The sequence below is a fragment of the Lithobates pipiens genome, unplaced genomic scaffold (assembly GCF_037356315.1).
Source record: "Lithobates pipiens isolate NorthernLeopardFrog02 unplaced genomic scaffold, aLitPip1_a1.2 Scaffold_16, whole genome shotgun sequence".
NCBI lineage: Eukaryota > Metazoa > Chordata > Amphibia > Anura > Ranidae > Lithobates > Lithobates pipiens.
The window spans coordinates 380,689,737-380,710,571 of NW_027507748.1; the positions used below are offsets into that span (position 1 = coordinate 380,689,737).

Below are 20,835 nucleotides of genomic sequence, written 5' to 3' on the forward strand. Positions count from 1 at the left end.
CGGAGCATACATATGACCGGGCTAGTGATGTCTGTGTCACAGTATGCCGGGCCAGTAGTCTTCCCTGTACTGATCAGGAGTTGACTACCATGGAATGTCCCTCAGCTCTTCAGGACTGGTAAGTACAGCTCTCCCTGTCTCGGCAGGGTGGAGCAGCTGGGCATTCCCTGGGAGGTCAATTCGGGGGCCCCTTTCACCCCCTCCATAATGCTGAGCGGTGCGTGCATGTGTCCTGTGCTCTCACCTGGGGGGTTTAGCTGTACTGGGGTGCCTGGGTCCTGCAGCTTAGTCCCGCTGAATGCCTGTGTGTTCTGCCCCTGTGTTGGTGCAGAGCTGTGTCTGCCACATGCTTTCTCTATGCCTCTTGTGGCACTGATCGGCGGCCATTTTAAGTGTTGGCAAGTCAGACATGCTTCTGGCTTCAAGTAGCCATTTTCCTAGTAATTCTCTATTAGAACACTGGCGGGCATTTTCTTGTAGCCGGAGCCTGTTTTTTTGGCTCTAGCAGCAGCCCCTGTGCCCTCTGCTTGGTCATCACAGAGCGCTGGGAGGTTTATCTTGTGATTCTGGACACGTGTGTCAGATCGCTCACCGATTGTGTGGTCAGCCACCGACACAGCTTTGCTATCTCTGCATCTGGGAGCGCTGGAGAATGACAGGCACTGCTGTAATACAGCGTGGAACTGCTCAGGGTGGTGAGTGCAGTGGGTTAGAGCCCCTCAGTCAGCGGCAGCAGGAGGGTGGGACTGTCACTGTCCTAAGTCCTCTTCGGGTGGCAGGCAGGGTAGGGTAAGCATGGCTTCAGAAACTGGAGTTTCTTCCCCCGAAATCCAGGCAATTGCAACCGGGTCACCTGTGGACTGTGCGGTCCCTATGGACACCCTTACGGCAGTCCTCAATTTGTTTGTTGCCAAGATAGAGGCGGCACATGGGAAGAAAGGTGCTAAAAAGCGGCCCCTGACCACCCCACCGTCCTCTGGGGAGAGCTCTGATGCAGACTCGGGTCCCGGTGACCCCTGCTCTGTCTTGTCAGATGACTCTGACCAGGACCGTTCGGCCAGTGAGGATGAGTCCCCGTCCGGGTCCGCTAGTTGGAACAGTTATAACAGCTGTGCGTGATACCCTGAAGATTCTGGAGCCAGCGGATCCATCTGCTGATGTACCGGTCCCCTTTTGGGTCTCACAAGCCAGCACGTTCACCTAAGGCAGTGATGGCGAACCTTGGCACCCCAGATGTTTTGGAACTACATTTCCCATGATGCTCATGCACTCTGCAGTGTAGTTGAGCATCATGGGAAATGTAGTTCCAAAACATCTGGGGTGCCAAGGTTCGCCATCACTGACTTAAGGTGTTCCTGTATCTGACTTATTTTGATAAGTTCATTTACAAGGAATGGGGTCGCCCGCAACTGACCTTTTTGCGGTCCCCAAATACATGGCGGTGTGTTACTCCTTTGAGGAAAGCCTTCTCAAGAAATGGTCGGCTCCTCCGGTCGTGGACCCCCCCAGTATCTAGGTTGAATAAAGTAACCACGATCCCGGTTAAGGGGACACCTGCATTCAAGGATCCCACGGACAGGAAGGCTGAGGCGGTGGCTCGTTCCTTGTTTACGGTTGTGGGGTCAGCCGTGCGACCTGTACTGGCATCCGCACTGGTGTCGCAGACACTGAATGAGTGGGCAAAACTTTAGCACCATGAATTGGGAGAGCAGCAGGCCTCCCCTGTCTGCGTGGAACGAGCAGACCAACTAGTGCAAGGCCATCTGTGACGCGGCCCTGGATACTCTGCCTCTGTTATCCAGGGTTTCAGTGTCAGCTGTGGTGCTGAGGCGCCTGATTTGGCTAAAATGCTGGTCTGCTGACCAGGCATCCAAGAAAGCCCTGACGGATCTTCCTTTCCTTGGCAAACGGCTCTTTGGATCCTCGTTAGATGACATGATTAAAAATGCCACTTGTGGTAAGAGTACTCTACTCCCACAGGCCAGGAAGGCTAAGGAGCCACGCCGCAAGCAAGGGCCCTCTTTTTTCCACTCACAAGCGGCTTTTTTGCCTGCACGGTGCTTCGACAAAACGTCCCCAGCCCGACAGGACGCCCACAGACAGTCAAAAACGTCCCTGGAACCGCAAGCCTACCAAGCCTGTGAATAAAAGTGCTACCGCATGAAGGTTTGCCCCCACCCATATCTCGGGTGGGGGGTCGCCTTCGGGAGTTTGCAGCCCGGTGGTCCTCCCCGGTTATCCGACTAATGGGTCCGCAATCTGATTTCCGCAGGCTACAAGATAGTTCCTCTCTTGGCCGCCAAACAGATTCTTCCCCTTCAGCATACCCGTATCCCCGGTTTGCCGGGAGGCCCTGTTGGGGGCTGTAAGGGACTTGCTGAATCGAGGGGTGATTGTACCTGTTCCGGAACTCTTCCAGGGATTCTACTCAAATCTGTTTTGTGGTTCTCAAGAAGGAAGGGGTACGTCCGATCTTTGACCTGAAAGCCCTCAATCACTTTGTAAAAGTGCAGAGGTTCAGGATGGAATCAGTTCGCTCAGTAGTCTCTGCACTCCATCAAGGGGACTCCCTGGCATCCTTGGACATCCAGGATGTGTACCTGCACATATCCATATGCCTTCGGCGTCAAAAGTCTTTGCGTTTTTGCAGTCGGAAGCCCATTACCAATTTGTGGCTCTTACTTTTGGTCTGGCCTCAGCCCCCCCCGAGTCTTTACCAAGGTATTGGCATTGCTGCGACAACGTGGGATCATGATCGTGGGATACCTAGACGATCTCCTCCTGAGAGCATCTTCCGTCTCAGAATTAGAGGAGGATATGGCGATCACCATGCAGACCCTAAAAGAATTTGGGTGGCTGTTGAACCTAAAGAAGTCAGTGCTTGTGCCAACCCAGCATCTGGAGTACCTAGGTTTGCTGTTGGACTCCCAGGGAAGCGAGAGGTTTTTCTCCCTTCAGACAAATTGCAGACTCTGAGGTCCGCGGTAAGACTGCTGATGAACCGCAAGTGGTTTTGCATACGAGTACTGGGACTCATGGTAGCCTCCTTCGAGGCAGTACCTTGCGCCCAGTTCCACACCTTTCTGCAGAAGGAGATCTTGTCAAAATGGGACAAATCTCGACAGATCCAGGTGAGCCAGGCAGTCAGGGACTCGCTGATCTTGGGGTCCCTGGTGATTCAGGCTGGAAAATCGTTCCTTCCTCTGAAATGGACGGTGGTCACTACGGACGCCAGTCTATCCGGCTGGGGTGGAGTGTTGAGGGTTCAGTTGGCTCAGGGCCTCTGGTCGACGGAAGAATCCGAGTTGCCGATCAATCTGCTCGAACTGAGAGCGATCAGGCTGTGTCTCCACACATGGTCGATGAGACTTCAAGGGCATCCGATCAGGATACAGTCAGACAACGCCACGGCTGTGGTGTACGTAAATCACAGAGGGAGAACCAGAAGCTCAGCCGCTGCATGGGAGGTCGCTCACATACTTCGGTGGGCAGAGCGTCACGTACCGGCCCTGTCGGCCATTTACATCCCTTGAGTTGAGAACTGGCAGGCGGACTATCTGAGTCGACAGATGCTGGACCCAGGAGAATGGGCATTGCATCCGGAGATGTTCAGGCTGCTGTGCCTGAAGTGAGGCACACCACATGTGGATCTATTTGTCCTCCCGTCTCAATCGGAAGGTGCCAAGATTCGTGTCCAGGACTAGATCCGTGGACAGACGCGCTGGTGGCTCCGTGGGATCAGTACCAGCTAATCTACGCCTTTCCTCCACTGAAACTGTTGCCACGTCTGCTTCGCAGAGTGGAAGCCGAGGGGGTAATACTGGTTCCCCCAGATTGGCCTCAGCGTCCTTGGTACACAGACCTGGTGTGTCTGGTGGCAGACTCTCCCTGGCTACTGCCATTGCGACAGGACCTCCTATCTCAAGGTCCAATTCTCCATCCTGCTTTACCATCGCTGGCTTTAACGGCATTACTATTGAGAGCCAGGTTTTGAGGAACTGGGGTCTTTCAGACTCGGTGATTCCAACTATGTTGAGGGCACGGAAATCTTCTCGTAAGATATACCATCTTACCTGGAAGGCCTACATCTGTGTGAGGAGAAAGGATGGCATCCACGCTCCTTTGCCATATCCAGGATCCTGCTGTTTCTCCAGCAAGGAGTGGACCAGAGATTGGCATCAAGCACCATCAAAACACAAATTTCAGCCTTGGCTGTCTTATTTTTTATTTTTTTTCCCTCCCTACGACCCCTGGCATCGCACTCCTTTAGTGAGTACCTTTTTGTTCAGGGGGTACGTCACGTAGTCCCTCCGGTGCGTCCACCGTTGCGCGCACACCCCCCCCCCCCCACAGGGATAAGGTGGTGTTGCGTCCGCAACCGTCCTTTCTACCGAAGGTGGTCTCGGCTTTTCATATCAATGAGGACATTGTATTGCCTTCTCTGTGTCCTAAGCCGAAGCACCCTAAGGAGGTGGCCCTCCACACTATAGATGTGGTTAGGTCTCTGAAGGTGTATTTGTCTGCCACGGCTCCCTTTTGGAAGTCAGGCCGCGTACACACGGGCGGACTGTTCCCTCAACTTTGTCCGCTGAACAGTGTTTCAGCGGACAGTCCGCTCGTGTGTGGGGCTTCAGCAGACAGTTTCAGCGGACAGTTTGACGAAGTTTTTCGGAAATTGGTTTGAGCGGACAGTCCGCCCGTGTGTAGGCCACTTTCGAAATGAGCAAACTGTTCCCGCTCGGAGGAAAGTCTGCTCATTTCGAGCGCGTCTCCAGGTAGGCGGGGCCCGCGAAGGAGACGTCGCGGGCCCCGCCGCCTGGTATGGACTTAAAGGGGAACCCCAACGCCGAAAAAATCGGCGTGGGGGTCCCCCCAAAGTCCACAACAGACCCTTGTCCGAGCACGTTACCCGGCCGGCCAGGAAAGGGGGCGGGCGAGCGCGCCCCCCCCCCTCCCGAGCCGTACCAGGCCGCGTGCCCTCAACATGGGGGGTGCCTTTGGGAAGGGGGGGCCGCGCGCCCCCCCCCACCCCAAAGCACCTTGTCCCCATGTTGATGAGGACAAGGGCCTCTTCCCGACAACCCTGGCCGTTGGTTGTCGGGGTCTGCGGGCGGGGGGCTTATCGGAATCCGGGAGCCCCCTTTAATAAGGGGGCCCCCGGATACCGGCCCCCCACCCTATGTGAATGAGTATGGGGTACAATGTACCCCTACCCATTCACCTGTAAAATAAAAGTACCCAAAAAAAAAAAACACAACACACGAGATAAAATATTTTATTGCACAGCTCCGGGGGTCTTCTGTCTTCGGGGGTCTTCTCGCCGGACTCCTCTGCTATCTTCTTGTAGCTCTTTTGCTAGCGGAGGAGTCCGGCTTTCTTCCTCCCCCACCGCCGGCCTCTTCTCCTGACTTCGGGGGTCTTGTCCCCCTCTTCGGTTCTTCTGCCGGGCCACCGCGCCTTCTTATAGCTCTTTTACAGGCGGTGGCCCGGTCTTCTGTCGCCGCCGCCTTCCGTTCTTCTGCCGGGCCACCGCGCCTTCTTATAGCTCTTTTAGAGGCGGTGGCCCGGTCTTCTGTCGCCTTCCGGTCGCCTTCCGTTCTTCTTCTTGTTCTTCTTCTTCAGGAGATGTTGACACGTCACTCTCTCCGGCCGGAATGCCAGAGCCGCGCTGCGCGGCCACTTATATAGTGACAATGGGGCGGTGTCACATGGTATATGTCACATGGGTTGGTCACATGGGTTGATGTCACATGGGGACTATGACATCGTAAGGGGGCGGGGTCACCATGTGACCAACCCATGTGACATATATAGTGACAATGGGGCGGTGTCACATGGTATAAGTGGCCGCACAGCGCGGCTCTGGCGGCCGGAGAGAGCGACGTGTCAACATCTCCTGGAGAAGAAGAACGGAAGGCGACCGGAAGGCGACAGCGGCGACAGAAGACCGGGCCACCGCCTGTAAAAGAGCTATAAGAAGGCGCGGTGGCCCGGCAGAAGAACCGAAGAGGGGGACAAGACCCCCGAAGTCGGGAGAAGAGGCCGGCGGCGGGGAGGAAGAAAGCCGGACTCCTCCGCTAGCAAAAGAGCTACAAGAAGATAGCGGAGGAGTCCGGCGAGAAGACCCCCGAAGACGGAAGACCCCCGGAGCTGTGCAATAAAATATTTTATCTCGTGTGTTGTGTTTTTTTTTTTTTTGGGTACTTTTATTTTACAGGTGAATGGGTAGGGGTACATTGTACCCCATACTCATTCACATAGGGTGGGGGGCCGGTATCCGGGGGCCCCCTTATTAAAGGGGGCTCCCGGATTCCGATAAGCCCCCCCGCCCGCAGACCCCGACAACCAACGGCCAGGGTTGTCGGGAAGAGGCCCTTGTCCTCATCAACATGGGGACGAGGTGCTTTGGGGTGGGGGGGCCGCGCGGCCCCCCCTTCCCCAAGGCACCCCCCATGTTGAGGGCACGCGGCCTGGTACGGCTCGGGAGGGGGGGCGCGCTCGCTCGCCCCCCCCTTCCTGGCCGGCCGGGTAGCGTGCTCGGACAAGGGTCTGTTGTGGACTTTGGGGGGGACCCCCACGCCGATTTTATTTTATTTTTTTTTTTTTTTTTTTTTTTTTTTTTTTCGGCATTGGGGTTCCCCTTTAAGTACATTCCAGGCGGCGGAGCCCGCGGCGTCTCCGCCGCGGGCCCCGCCTACCTGCACACGCGCTCGAAATGAGCGGACTGTTGCCTCGTGTGTGGGCGAGTCCGTTCATTTCAAAAGTTGCGCGGACTTAGTACGACGAACAAAGTTTGCCGTATTTGTCGGCTCAAAAAGTGCCGTGTGTGGGCGTGTTCGTTCATTCAAAAGTTTGAGCGGACTGTTTGACGAACTTAGTTTCGGCAGACAGTCCCCGCGTGTGTACGCGGCCTCAGACTCACTGTTTGTTTCGGTGGCTGGTCCAAAGAAAGGCACGGAGATCTCGTCGGCCACCATTTCCAGGTGGATCAGACAGATTGTAGTACAAGCCTACCCCTTGAAGGGGCAGGTGCCCCCCTTTCCGGTCCCGGCCCACTCCACAAGGGCAATCGGAACGTCTTGGGCCTTCCAACACCAAGCATCTGTTGCTCAGCGGCGACCTGGTCGTCTGTCCATAAATTTACCAAGTTCTACAAGGTAGACGCCAGTGCATCGGCTGAAGCCTGTTTAGGCCGCAAAGTTTTGCAAGCGGCCGTGTAGTTGCAATTGACTATGCATTCGCTGCGGTCTTGGATCACTCCTGTTGAGGGTACCCTGTTGTGCATGGTGTTTTTTTTATTATTTTTTTCAGCACTGCTGTTTTTTTGTGTGGGTATAGTTTCACTAGTTCCCGCTTGCCATGGTGGATGAAAGTTGTTTGTTTTTTTGTTTTTTTTTCCCACCCCTCATTTGGCACTGCTTGGGAACATACCCAATTTGGTACAGAGAGGAGCTGTCGGTCGGTGAATATAAGAGAAAATAGGATTTTTGTACTCACCGTAAAATCATTTATTTTTCTGACATGTTCAATGTTGATGAACAGCTTCACCACGTAATATAATTATTATATAATTTTTTTTTTTTTTTTTTAAGTTCATCTGCAATTTTTAGGTCATTGATGAGGTCTTCTTAGATTGCATCACTAGCCAACAGCAATTTCTTGTTTTGGCTCATTTCTGGTTCCAAGGAATATATATATATATATATATATAATATATAATATATATATACATATCTCAAAAAAAAAAACCTCAGATTTACTAACAGGCAATCTGGCTCCTTTCCTGCATTGGGACATTCCTTGCAGTGTAAGAGTTTAAATGTTTATGTGAAGAGGGGCCTGCAACCACTTGCGCATGGGGGGGGGAGAGAGACTGTAGGAACCAGGCTTATAGCCTACCTAGAGGAAGTTTGTAGTATCAGAGGATCAGGTATATAAACAACCCCCCCCCCCCCCCATTTAAAAGCGCATTTAACACTTTCAGCATGGGAGTAGCCTCACTGCAAGGGAGCGTTCCCTGGGATTCAGCTTTCAATCCGCTTATTTGTAAAGCGGGACATTTTGTAACACTTGTGAGCAGGCAGGCTATTTATTACACAAGAGCTATGCAATGTTTCTGCATCAATACATGCCTGGTCTCGGTGTTCTCTGGCATGTTAACTGTGCTCATGCGGAGTTTAGCAAACGTCGCCAGCGCGGTCCTCATGTGCAGAGATGATAGACTCCTGTGCATGTGCAGAGTTGCATCATCCCGTGCCGGCCAATGGAAATGCCTGAAGATAGGCACTCGGAGAAGATGCTGCTGAGGGGACACCTCACAGGCTTTCAATGTTTCGATTGGTAGAAAGGAACTTCTCTTTGCAAAAATATTGATGGAAAAAAACTTTTATTTTTAGGAAAATCCTACAAAGTTGTTGGAGCAGTTATCCGGTGTGAAGTCCCGATTTAAGAATTTATCTGCACAATTGGACAAGATTGCAACCGACCAACAGAAATCTGTAGAGGGCATTCAGCAAACTATAACAAATACACTGAAAATTGTGCAGCATTTGCAACAGCAAACGGATTCACAGGTACAAAAGTTGCCCCTTTTTTATTTTTATTTTTATTTTTTTCGATTACTTCTGTTCCTGTCATTGTGTTTTGATGTATCTCTTCTCTCCCATTATCTTTTTCAAAGAAACTACCCTTTCAGTTGGTGAATCATTTGGTGGATTTCATAATCAAATGCTTTTGAAGGCTTTCACTTATAGGCACCAAACATAATTTTTATCATTTACAAGCGTGTTTAGCAGGTTTGACTATTGTAAGGTCTAATTTAAATAGACAATATTTTGGTATATGTCACTGAACTTAAAATATTTAACATGTACCTAGCATTAGCTATTGCTTTCGAAGTTCACTAGATACACCATAAATAATGCATAAGTACAGCAATTACAAGTAATTAATATGACTTCTTACAGAGATTACAATACCTGCCCCAACCATGTCTACATCAGCTTTTCCAATGAGAATGATAGTTATATAGCTTTGTTCAGACATCATCCACGTCCAACATTTACTTCCTATATTAGAATTGTTTCAGGCTGGGTTCACACCACCGCCGCATCCATCGCACAATAGGGTTCTGGTGTGTCTGTTCACTGTTTCAGGTCCCATTTCAGCCCAAATTTTGGGCTGAAATGGACAAAAAAAAACTGGTAATCTTGGCAGTACCGCACCGACTGTACTAGGGCTGAAACAACTAATCGATTAATCGACAATCGATTATGAAATGAATCGATTACTATTTTCATAATTGATCGGCCAGTAGCATAATGGGGTTAAAAAAAACTAAAATGAGCCCTTTATAGTACAAAAATATAATCACTACTGTAAATATTACTTTCACTGTTCTACAGTAAAAAAAAAAAATTAGCCCCTTCCAGTGGTGATTATCTGCTTTTTTTTGTACTATAAAGGGCTAATTTTAGTCTTTTTAACCCCATTATGTTACTAAACATCTTAGCCCTGGTTCAAATATATTTATTGGTGCTTTTTGCAGAAACGCACTACAGTTCATTTACATGGTTTCCTATGGGACACGTTCATATCTGTGTGCTTTTTTCAGCCGCTGCATATTTGTAAAGGGTCAGGGACTTTTAACGCAAAACTGTGCTTTTTTTTTTGGTTCAATATACTTCAATGGAGAAGGTGCAGAAAAGAATGTGATGCATTTTTGCAGCAATTTGTGTTTTTTAATCTGCCCAAAAAAAAAAATGTAAAATCACATGCGCAAAAATCAAAACGCACTGCAGAAACAGATCAAAAGCAAAAACTGCATATTGCCTTATGCTGGCCTCACGGATCTATTTTTCAGGTGAGAATATTCAAAAGAAAAATCTTTTTACATTCGCTGAATGAAAGAATTTTGTTTGAAATTTTCACTTCATTTCTGAACAAAAACCACATACACGGTCTGAAAATTCCTTTGACCAAGAAGTTTTCTATTTCCAAATTTTCCCGTCACTGTGGTTGAAAATGAACGTCAATTTGACCCTTTTTTTTTTTTTTTTTTTTTTTTTTAAAGGTTATTAACCGATTTATTGTTTCGATTAATCGATTACGAAAATAATCGTTAGTTGCAGCCCTAGACTGTACTAGGGTGCCCTCACTCTGGATGAAGGAGCACAAGGGGCACTTTTAGACAGCAGCATTGGCATGTCTGGAGGATTGGGTTGTTAGTACATCTAACAAATTGAAGTAAAACTCTACCAAGTAGTTTAGTGTTTTTTCCATTTTGGGATAAAGTTTGTACATAAATCAATGTAAGCACCTCCGGCAGGGGTAAATAGTGTGTCTCAACCCTCTATATGCTAAATATGGAGGGCAGCTTGTTTTGTTGGGGGGAAAAAACAAAACTGATTTACTGGCAGGATTACCAGGGGAATATAAGAGCCTGAAAGGAAAACTAATTCAGCCACCACATCTAAGAATTGGTAAGCTCCAATATAATAAATATTTGATTTTGAATTTTAAAATGGATCTAAGCAATATTTTCAGCGTTTCTTCAAGACTGTATACTTTGTCACTGCAGTGCAACTTTATTGTTGATGAGGCTGTAGTCAACTCAAAGGCATTGCTGTAACTGTGATTCACTCGGTAGACATTAAATGGACTTGTCTTTTTTTTTTTTTTTAAATAATAATCTTTATAATTATTATTATTTTTATTTTTTTTTCTACAGGTACCATCTTTGTCTGAGGAAGAACTTCAAGCTCTCCAACAATTTGAAGCTCTAGCACTAAAGGGCATTAACTTACAGTCAATAAGGTAATATGATTCACAGATCTGTATCATTGAATGCAATAAGATTTTCAGTCTCAACTGACTGGTGAATGAAATTATTATTATACAGGATTTATATAGTGACGACCGTTTACGCATCGCTAAAATCACTTTTTTACTTTTTATTTTGTGTGTGTGTGTATATATATATATATATATATATATATTTTTATTATGTATATTTGTTTAGGGATTGTTCACTCCATCAACGCTGCATAGTTGCCAACATTGTAAAAAAAAAAAACGTATAGGTACACTTTTTTTTTTTTTTTGTCGCTGTAGGTGTCATTATAATTAGCGGTTGAGGCATGCATTTTGTAGGCGTGACATAGCAGAAAAGATAAATGCGTTGCTCCCCGAAAATGGGTGTGGTTTACGTGAAATCGTGGGTGTAGTTCAAATGGGAGTGTGGTTAGAGTCTGAGATGAAAGGGAGATGGAGAAAGAAAGGTAAGAGGGATGGAGGGACAGCAGACCCAGATCATATATATACACACCAGACTTTAACACATCAGCAGATAAAGATACTCCAAACACCAGGTGTTAGGGCTTTAATCATCCCAGCACCATAGTAGTTGTGGTGTCAGGATGATTGAAGCGCATTATTACATTGTAATATAGAATGAAATCATTCAACTCGCCATAATCCAGAATTGATGGGACCCCTGAACGTGTCACCAGGTGCCCTCAGAAGCGGAGGCCCTCCTTGCACCAGGTGCCCCCAGAAGCTGGCGGTAGCGGAGCCCCCCTTACAGAGCGATCTGTGTCCCCAGCAGCGTGGCAGCTACAGTTCCCGGCGTGTGTGTGTGTGTGTGTGTGTGTGTGTGTGTGTTCGTTCAGTGGAGAGGGGAGAAGCTGATGGGCTTCCTCTCCACTGAACAGGAGGGGAAATGATCCTCGTGGCGGCGGCCATATTTTTGTAGCCCACCGGCCTCTTTTTTTTCTAAAACATTCCTGATTTTCCCAAAGGCAAAATCCCGGGAAATTCATCGGGATGAGCTCCGATCAGTATGAGCGTCCCAAAATCGGGATTGTCCCGGGAAAATCAGGACTGTTAGCAAGTATGCCGCTGATGTGCTCTTTGAGTCACAATTCAGATGCATTGATTCTGGGGCATTGCCCCATTTCCTTTATTTAGTAATGTATCTGCAATAAACGCATCATCTTTATTGTATGTTTTTATGGATTTTTTTTTTTTTTTTTTGTTAAACATAAATTAAAGACAAAAGGATTGTCTTCTGTGTTAAAAAAATATATATATATTATATATATATATATATATATATATATATAATATATATATATTTTACATACACAGGCTGTGCTGAGACCCACGAATAGCTGCTGCAGCCACTGATGACTAGTCATTATTGTGAATGGGGTTGGTGACTGCACCTAGCTGCTGGAAGCAGCAGAAATCAAAATTTGTCCAGTTCAGCAGGGACAAGGGGTGTGTGTGGTGTTTTTCTATTTAAAAAAAAAAAAAGGTTCTCCTCAAAATGTCAGCTTAGACATGAAGTGTGTTGGTACATCTGGAGTAGCAAACATGAATGCAATACATATGCATGACCCTGCTTTGTTCTAAAATTGCATAATTCAAAGTTATAAATTGTTAAAGTAAAATTCATATAATTGGAATAACATTGCAATGCTGTGAGAAAAAATATTGAGACGCCAGACTGGTGCTACCGATCAACCATACTGTCAATTATGAAACTCTCAATTTTATTATTTATTTTGTTTCTGGGGTGGAATATGGAAAAGGAGAAAAAGGTGAAGAGGGTAACGGGGGGGGGGGGGGTGTTTCCGGCCAGGGTATAGATCCCGAGCTTGCAGAAATTAAGCGCATTTAAGTGTAACTTGTGTATTCGTTAGAACCGGGCTTGACAAATTTTGCTTTGAATATAGGAGTCGAGTGTGTGTGTGTGTGTGTGTGTGTGTGTGTGTGTGTGTGTCTGTGTGTGTGGCCGGTTTATAAAGCCTAGCGTGAGTAGCAGCCAGCCAATAACCCCGGCCTAACACAATCTTTGCAAGGGCTCCTGGCCATTGGTTAGCGTTGTCATGTGACAGTGCTGACTAATGAGTCTCTTGTCTTGGAAGAAAGAACAATCTCATCGGTCAGTTCTGTCAAATGACCACACTAACCAATGACCAGGATCCCTTACAAAGATTATTCTTCTACACAGGACTGTGCACAGATTTTTCATGTATACAGACATGCACACTGGTTGCGGCGGGTGATGTTAAACAAGACAGATAAGTGCAAAGGGGATGGCAGTAGTTAGGAGGCTATTGGTGCCAACAGTGAATGGGCTGACAAAAGCCCAGGTGCCAGGATGCAATTTCTAGTCGACCTGGGATTTGTCGAGCAAGCGCTGCATTCGAAACACAAAATGAGTCTCAGTAGATCCATCTGGCCCAGATGACTTTTGATCAGTGTGTAGCCATCCCTGCTCAACAGTTGGGATAGACTTTCCTCATATTTTGTCTTTTGGCTCCACAGTCATTCCACACACTAAACATGAGAGGGAGGTCAAGGGAATTTAAAGCTAGACACCCAAAGGAAAGAAAAGTTGGCATTGTGAAGGAGAGGAATTTATAAGATTGCGGCAGACTTATATGGAATTATACCACCTGCCCTTTAGTATTCTGCCATAGCAGTACTTAAGCAAATGCCTTCATTGCAAGATATTTCTAGCAGGGCCTTTCTTTCATGGGACCCATTACAAGAATGAATGGGTATTTATTTTCAAACCTTTTCACATATTCTTAGCAGGTTTGAGATTTTGGTTTTTACTGTGCCATTCTAAAGCATTCATGGGTATTTATTTTCTGTATATAAATAGAAGAAAAGCCTGACCAAGAGATTATTGTAAAATATAAATTAAGCTTTGGCGCTAAAACCTTTTTGTGCACTGTGAATACTAAAATCATATATGAGTGTGAGATGATCTATTATCTCTGCTAGTGCTCTGGAGAATTTAAAACAAATTGCGGTGGAAACCTTTTAAAACCACTATATACGTGATGTTAAAATGCGTGAAAAAAGAAAAGAGGATGTATGTCTGTTGATTTACACCTCAAAAATGCACATATGTATTGGAAAAGTAGTGGATCAATCACATAAAAACAATTAAGAATACTACTGTGCTCGGTAAAAAAACATACATAAACCAATATCTGAAAAATCATATGCAATATGTTCAAAGTGATAATCAAAAAGCGTTTTGTGAAAGTACCCAGAAAAAATAATAATAATAGTGACAAAAAATCTTATAATGTCCAACGGAAATTTTCAAAGTCGCATCAACTGGTTGCTGGAAAAACGCATGGAACTTTCATCAAATGAGGAAGATAGAGTAAAGTGACTAGTGCAGAAGGGTTAAATGCATTCCTCTCCGGTGCGCCACTCTGTGTTAGGAAAAAAGGATCTATATGTGCTCACCAGACAAAAAAACCCTCAATGCTCAAACCCTCAAAGTACTTCTGTTTCCCTTCATGCATAATTGCTAAACGGACTACCTGTGGAAGGAAAAGTGTAAAGCATCTCCCCAGCATAGCAGAAGCAGAGCCCAAAGAAAGCTGCACAGTGGCTCATACTGTGGCTGCTCGATTAACCCATTGAGGGTTTTTTGTCTGGTGAGCACATATAGATCCTTTTTTCCTAACACAGAGTGGCGCACCGGAGAGGAATGCATTTAACCCTTCTGCACTAGTCACTTTACTCTATCTTCCTCATTTGATGAAAGTTCCATGCGTTTTTCCAGCAACCAGTTGATGCGACTTTGAAAATTTCCGTTGGACATTATAAGATTTTTTGTCACTATTATTATTATTTTTTCTGGGTACTTTCACAAAACGCTTTTTGATTATCACTTTGAACATATTGCATATGATTTTTCAGATATTGGTTTATGTATGTTTTTTTACCGAGCACAGTAGTATTCTTAATTGTTTTTATGTGATTGATCCACTACTTTTCCAATACATATGTGCATTTTTGAGGTGTAAATCAACAGACATACATCCTCTTTTCTTTTTTCACGCATTTTAACATCACGTATATAGTGGTTTTAAAAGGTTTCCACCGCAATTTGTTTTAAATTCTCCAGAGCACTAGCAGAGATAATAGATCATCTCACACTCATATATGATTTTAGTATTCACAGTGCACAAAAAGGTTTTAGCGCCAAAGCTTAATTTATATTTTAGATTTCTAACCTATTCCTATTTTTAGGGACAGGTCTCAAGCACAGGCAGCTTTAACCCCTTAAGTTCATTTTTTTAATTTATCTTTATTTCACTATATATATATTTTTTTCCCTTGCCTGTGTGGCGAACGGGTGGAATTTGTCCATAGCGCAATCTTATCTATTTTTTGTTAAGAGATTATTGTAGGCCACAAGATCTCGGAGGTCATGCACACCTTACTTTTTTTTTTTTTGCCTTTAGGCTGCATAGCTACTGTAGCTATTGAATTTTGATAGGCGGCCCCACTGGCTGTCAAGTGTCCAGATTTTAGTGACTGCATATAGTTGGCTGCAACTGCAGTCTGTCTAACAATTTTACAGCAGACTGCTTTTGTGAAACTGATTTGGGCCAGCAAGAAAACATTCTTAATCACAAGTAAAGTGACATATAAAAAAGCATTTCAGAAAAATAGCATATCCCTTCGGTGTTTGTCAAAAGGCATTTAGATGACAAACATATAGAAAAGGGTTCTTGCTGCAAAAGACCTGAAAGTGAGCTTTTAACGGTTAGCAGTACAATGACCCTAACTACATGGCCAAGCAAACCATGAAGGTTTTAGAATGGCACAGTAAAAACCAAAATCTCAAACCTGCTAAGAATATGTGAAAAGGTTTGAAAATTGCTGTTTACCAACAGGTCCCTATTTAACCTGACAGATCTAGGGCTATTTTGCAAGTAAAAAATAGGGAAGCTGTTGCAAGATTCAGAAATGAAAGCTTGTAGAGACTGAACTTAAAAGGAACTGTAGTCTGCTCACATAATTTGTAATATCTTTTCCATTCTGAAGCTTCCCTCCAACCACTTATTTTATATATACCATGATTCTGTACTTGCCAAATATGCTACAGAAATCTCCCTCCATTTAGTCTGGCTGCAACCATTTTAACTGTGGGCAGCTGTTACCTGTTCACTTACTGGATTTGTACTGACACACAGAGGCACACCTCAGCTCTGTAGCCCTGCAGCTCTTATTGGCTCTCTTATGGATCACCCCCCCCCCCCCTTTGTGGCAAACTCTCACGAGAGTGAGAGCTGTGCATGATGTCATAAGCCTAGGCTTTTTATGAGACAAGAAATGGGGAGTGGGCTGTATAGGGTATTTACTGGTAGAAAAAAAAAGTTAAAACCACAAGGATAGAAGATTTAATAGATGGAAAGTTGAAAAAATAACTCAAGTTTTTGTTTTAAGATATAAGGCAAAACTCTATAAAAAATGTTTTTTGGTTAGCGTGGAGAAGGATTAGGATACCTGCCAGGTTTGTATTGCTGTCTGAGTAGCTGTTGGGAAGATTCACTCTGTAATGTTTACCACCATCACCAAAAATGAAAATATAAAAGAAAATCCCAAATTTTTGGTTGTGCCCAGAACAGAATCGTATGATGAGGATACTAGTTCTGGTGACAACCAGGTATTCCCTCACTTTGCAGGGATTGCACTTCCTATTTTGGCTGTGGGACGGGAAGTGAAGGGAAATGTCCATAATGGGACACAGATAGCAAAAATAAAACAGACCCTTATGTTCATGCATTCCTTCACCTAGCTTATCCCTGTTCACTAAGGGGGGGGTTCTACTATTTGATACAGTGTCCCATCCATGCCTTGCCATTTCTCTGCTGCATCACAAATGCAGGAGTGCTAATGTGATCAAACTATCTCTCCCAGCAGAGCAATAGACTGAGGAACCCATGGATTGTGGTATATGTAGTTTCCTCACAGGAAGTGTCAGTTCTTAGACTACAGACAGAAGTCATACATTAACCTGTGCAGTTTCATGCTGAATGCCTTCTAGTGGAACTCAAATAGAAATTTCTGATACTTGAATCTGAGGATTTACGCCACTATAGGCTGCGTGTACATGGCAACAAATGACACCATGAAACGACATGATCAATGCACATCTTATACAGGTGTAAGCACAAGGTGCAATAGGAAGGTTTATACCTTTTTTTTTTTTTTTTTTTTTTAATTATTATTATTTTATATATATAATATGCATACCCACTGCCGTGTTCGTCCTATAGACCCATCTCCTTATTAAATATGGACTTCAAAATACTGACCAAACTTTTCGCTACTAGACTTATGTCGGTGCTGCAGCATATTATTTCCCCAGACCAAACAGGTTTTATGCCCAAAAAGGCCACAGATATTAATCTGCGCGGGATTTTCACTCGCACACAATTGGGCTTGGATAGTTCCAGCAGTGGGATACTGGTCTTCTTAGATCTGGAAAAGGCCTTTGATTCCGTGGACTGGAATTACATGAACGTGGTACTAGAGGTATTCGGTTTTGGTCCTCGGTTCAGGGAGTGGATTGACATTCTATGTCCTCCGTGCCCTACAGCAGCCATAAAGCTAAATAATGTTATCCAAATTTTTTCCAGTATATAGGGGCACTCTCCAGGGATGCCCTTTATCCCCAGGTCTTTTCTCTATTGTGATTGAACCATTGGCATCGGCCTTGCGAGCCTCTGAGGAGGTACAAGGGATTCAGGTGGGTAATGTGACTGAAAAGAATTAACTATATGCGGACGATATGGTCCTCCCTTTTTTTTTTTTGGAGAGACTCCAAGAATTCCCTATCGGCGGCTTTAGGCATCCTTAATTCCTTTGCTCATTTTTCGGGTCTAAAAGTTAATTGGGGAAAATCCCGGATTCTCTCACTTAAGACGCCATCCCCCAGATGTGAGATTCCCGCAGATTGCCCTTTACAAAGGGTAGAAGTAGTTAAATATCTGGGTTTACATATCTCCAACTCTGTATCAGACTTTATTACCTTGAATGTCGATCCACTTTTGACTAAACTAAAGTCCAGACTGCAGGCATGGCAGAATCTGCCTTTGACACTAATAGGTAGGGTGAATTTAGTGAAAATTATATTTTTACCTTTGTTTTTATATCTATTTCGGAATTCCCCCATTTGGATACCGAGATATGTATTCAAAAAAAATTGATGAACTCATAACAACTTTCCTGTGGCAGGGGCGACACCCCCGAATTAAACTTCGAATGTTGCAACTGGCGTGAAAACAAGGGGGACTGGCGGTCCTGGACTTCAACAGGTATTACCTAGCGGGTCAGTTAGTATTTGTGCACAGGTGGTTCACTCTGCCTGAGGATGACACTGCCAATACATTAGAGGCGGCTATTGGTTCTTATGAGGCGCTGACACATCTCTCGTATCAGTGTGTCAGGGCTCCATATAGGCTCACGGTATCCATGCTTGCGGCCTGCAGGGCATGGGTAGCAGTGACCAAGATGAGTAGCGCTTCTGAGATTTCTCCTCGCACACCACTTTGGAAGAACCCCAAACGAACGCACTTCAGTGAGTATCCTGATCCAATCATCTGGACTAAATTTGGTGTTAAGACGCTGGAAGACATAGTAGGTGGTGGGAAACTTCTACAATTCGGCCTGAAAACCACGTTTAATCTGCCCAAAACCCACTTGTTCCGTTTTCTTCAGCTCAGACATGTATACAATGCCCAATTTGGAGATATGGTTATTACCCTGAAAATTAGCGCTTTAGAATTTTTAGTGAGGGAGGAGATCTCCTTGCAAAGTGTGGTACGAGGTGTTCCCCCAGATGGACCAGGATGACTGGGACGATGTATGGGACATTCATTTTACTAGATTTGTCTCTGGTCTCTGCCAGGGACCAACTCATCCAATTTAAATTCTTGCACCGTATATATCTTACTCCAGCAAAATTGGCTAAGATGTTCCCTACCCAGTCGCCTGGTTGCTGGTGGTGGAGTTCCCTTACTGCCGATTTCATGCATATATTTTGGAATTGCTCGAACATTCAAGCATTTTGGAAGGGGGTCACAGATTGTATAACAGAAGTAACTGCCATTCCTATACAGCCCACGATAGAGGTGTGCCTCTTGGGGCTGGTAGACAACCTAGCCTCAAAGAGTAACTCGTACTCTTCTAACAATCCTAATATATTATGCTAGGAAAATTATAGTGCCCTCATGGAAAAAACCCAATCCTCCATCTGTATCAGCGTGGAAGGGTGTGGTTAATAGGGCTGCACCTTTATATAAGGCCACATACATTAGTAGGGGCATACCGCAGAAATTTGATAAAGTGTGGGGCAGTTGGATGAATAGTGAAGCTACGGTAGCAGATTGAGTGACACCTAATAGCATGCACGTATAGTAGGATTTCACATGTAGGTAATTGCCAGGCATATTGTAATGTATCATTGACTGTTACTAAAAACAGGTGGCCTTGTTATTACTGTATCATTTTCACTGAGTGATTGTCTGGAAGGAGGAGAAAGTCATCGCTAATGTAAATAGTTTAATTGTATGTGTGGCCCATTTGGGTCTTGTGTATACTTGTGTTAAAAACAATAAAAAAACCTCAAATAAAATAAAAATAAAATTTAATGCATATATCTGAGCAGGAAATAACTAACTTTATTGCAGAGTCTTGCGTTTTGTTTTTTGTTGAGACTGTAACCTGAATTCCACTCGCATTCTACTTTTTGCATTCACTTCCTTCTTACTGAATGCCTTCTGTTCAATGTTGTAAGAAAAGATGAGCTGCATCAGCCAATCACTTTGGCGGAATTTGACTTTTCTGGGCAAGTTGTGTACAAACAATATACAGAATGACCCCATAGTTGCTATGGATACAAATCTATTTTATAAGTTTTTAAAGCTTGCAGATTGAAATAAAAATACAAATTTTTTAAATGGCTTGTATAGAGGTGTGTATGTATGTATAATTTATTTTAGTGTTTCTTTTTTTTACTTTTGTTGATAGATCATTGATAATGTGTGGTTTTTTTATTTATTTATTTATTTTTTGTTTTTTTTTTCTCACCCCCCATAGTACTACAAGAAATGCTACAGACCCCTGAAGATCTGATCTCGACATCATTTCAAAGAAATTATTCTCTTGTGGACACTAAATTCCAGAGTGACCGCTCGATGCATGGGGAAAAAAATCTGCAAGTGATATGCTGGTGCCATTGGCTTTTTTTTTTTTTTTTTTAATTCAAATTTCAACATGCTGGTTCTGAAGCGTAACCCAAAGCAAGGAATGTTTTTTTTTTTCTTGTGACTTGAACGTGTATTTGTTCATTCTACTGCACCTTGTCAGTGTGCACCTTGCTTGCTGCAGCCCAGCTTTTTTGGGGCCACACTCCTACTTTTGCAATCTTTCCAAGCGAGTTCTTTCATATGGAAAATGACTTTATTACACAGGAACACGGTGCTGCAGTTGTGTATTAAAACGGAATAATACAGGATTCACTATGGTATTCAGCTGAAAAGAGGTGCAGGGTTACATATGTTAACAAACTGCCATGTACATAAATAAATACTATCCTGTAATAGCATAGTGTGCCAGTTTCTTGAATGTCTTATTCACTAGATTGCAGTCACCAATTTACTGATGTACAACAGAAATCTTCCACGTGTGTAGGTAAGTTCATTACAGTGTTAGAAAAACGTTAGTGCGCTGTAAAGAGCAGAAGTAGACTTTATTTCTACAACAAGCAAAAAAAAGCACCCAACAGAGCAGTATAATACAAAACGATGGTGACATCTCACAAAAGGCAAACGGAGGTAGCGTTTAACAGAAATATATAATGTACATTTTAATATCGGATATGGGAAAAACAATGAATGTGTAACTGGAACATCCAGTTCTATTTTACACAGAACTGACGGAGTGCGATACCAGCGCATAGGTAACTTTTCATTAGTTTTTCTGTGTACATATGGAGGACTTCAGGGC

General features: G+C 44.6%; 1 protein-coding gene across 2 annotated transcripts in view; it reads left to right on the plus strand.

The window, feature by feature from the left end:
- SKA2 (spindle and kinetochore associated complex subunit 2) overlaps window positions 1-20,434 on the plus strand; it is a 37,696-nt gene extending 17,262 nt beyond the window's left edge. For both annotated transcript variants that reach the window (XM_077482221.1, XM_077482220.1), the window contains 3 exons: window positions 8,397-8,573; window positions 10,730-10,815; window positions 19,927-20,434. In XM_077482221.1, the coding sequence (XP_077338347.1) occupies window positions 8,397-8,573; window positions 10,730-10,815; window positions 19,927-19,954 (291 nt within the window). In that variant the 3' untranslated portion in view covers window positions 19,955-20,434. The remainder of the gene's footprint in view (window positions 1-8,396; window positions 8,574-10,729; window positions 10,816-19,926) is intronic.
- Window positions 20,435-20,835: the final 401 nt, after the last annotated feature.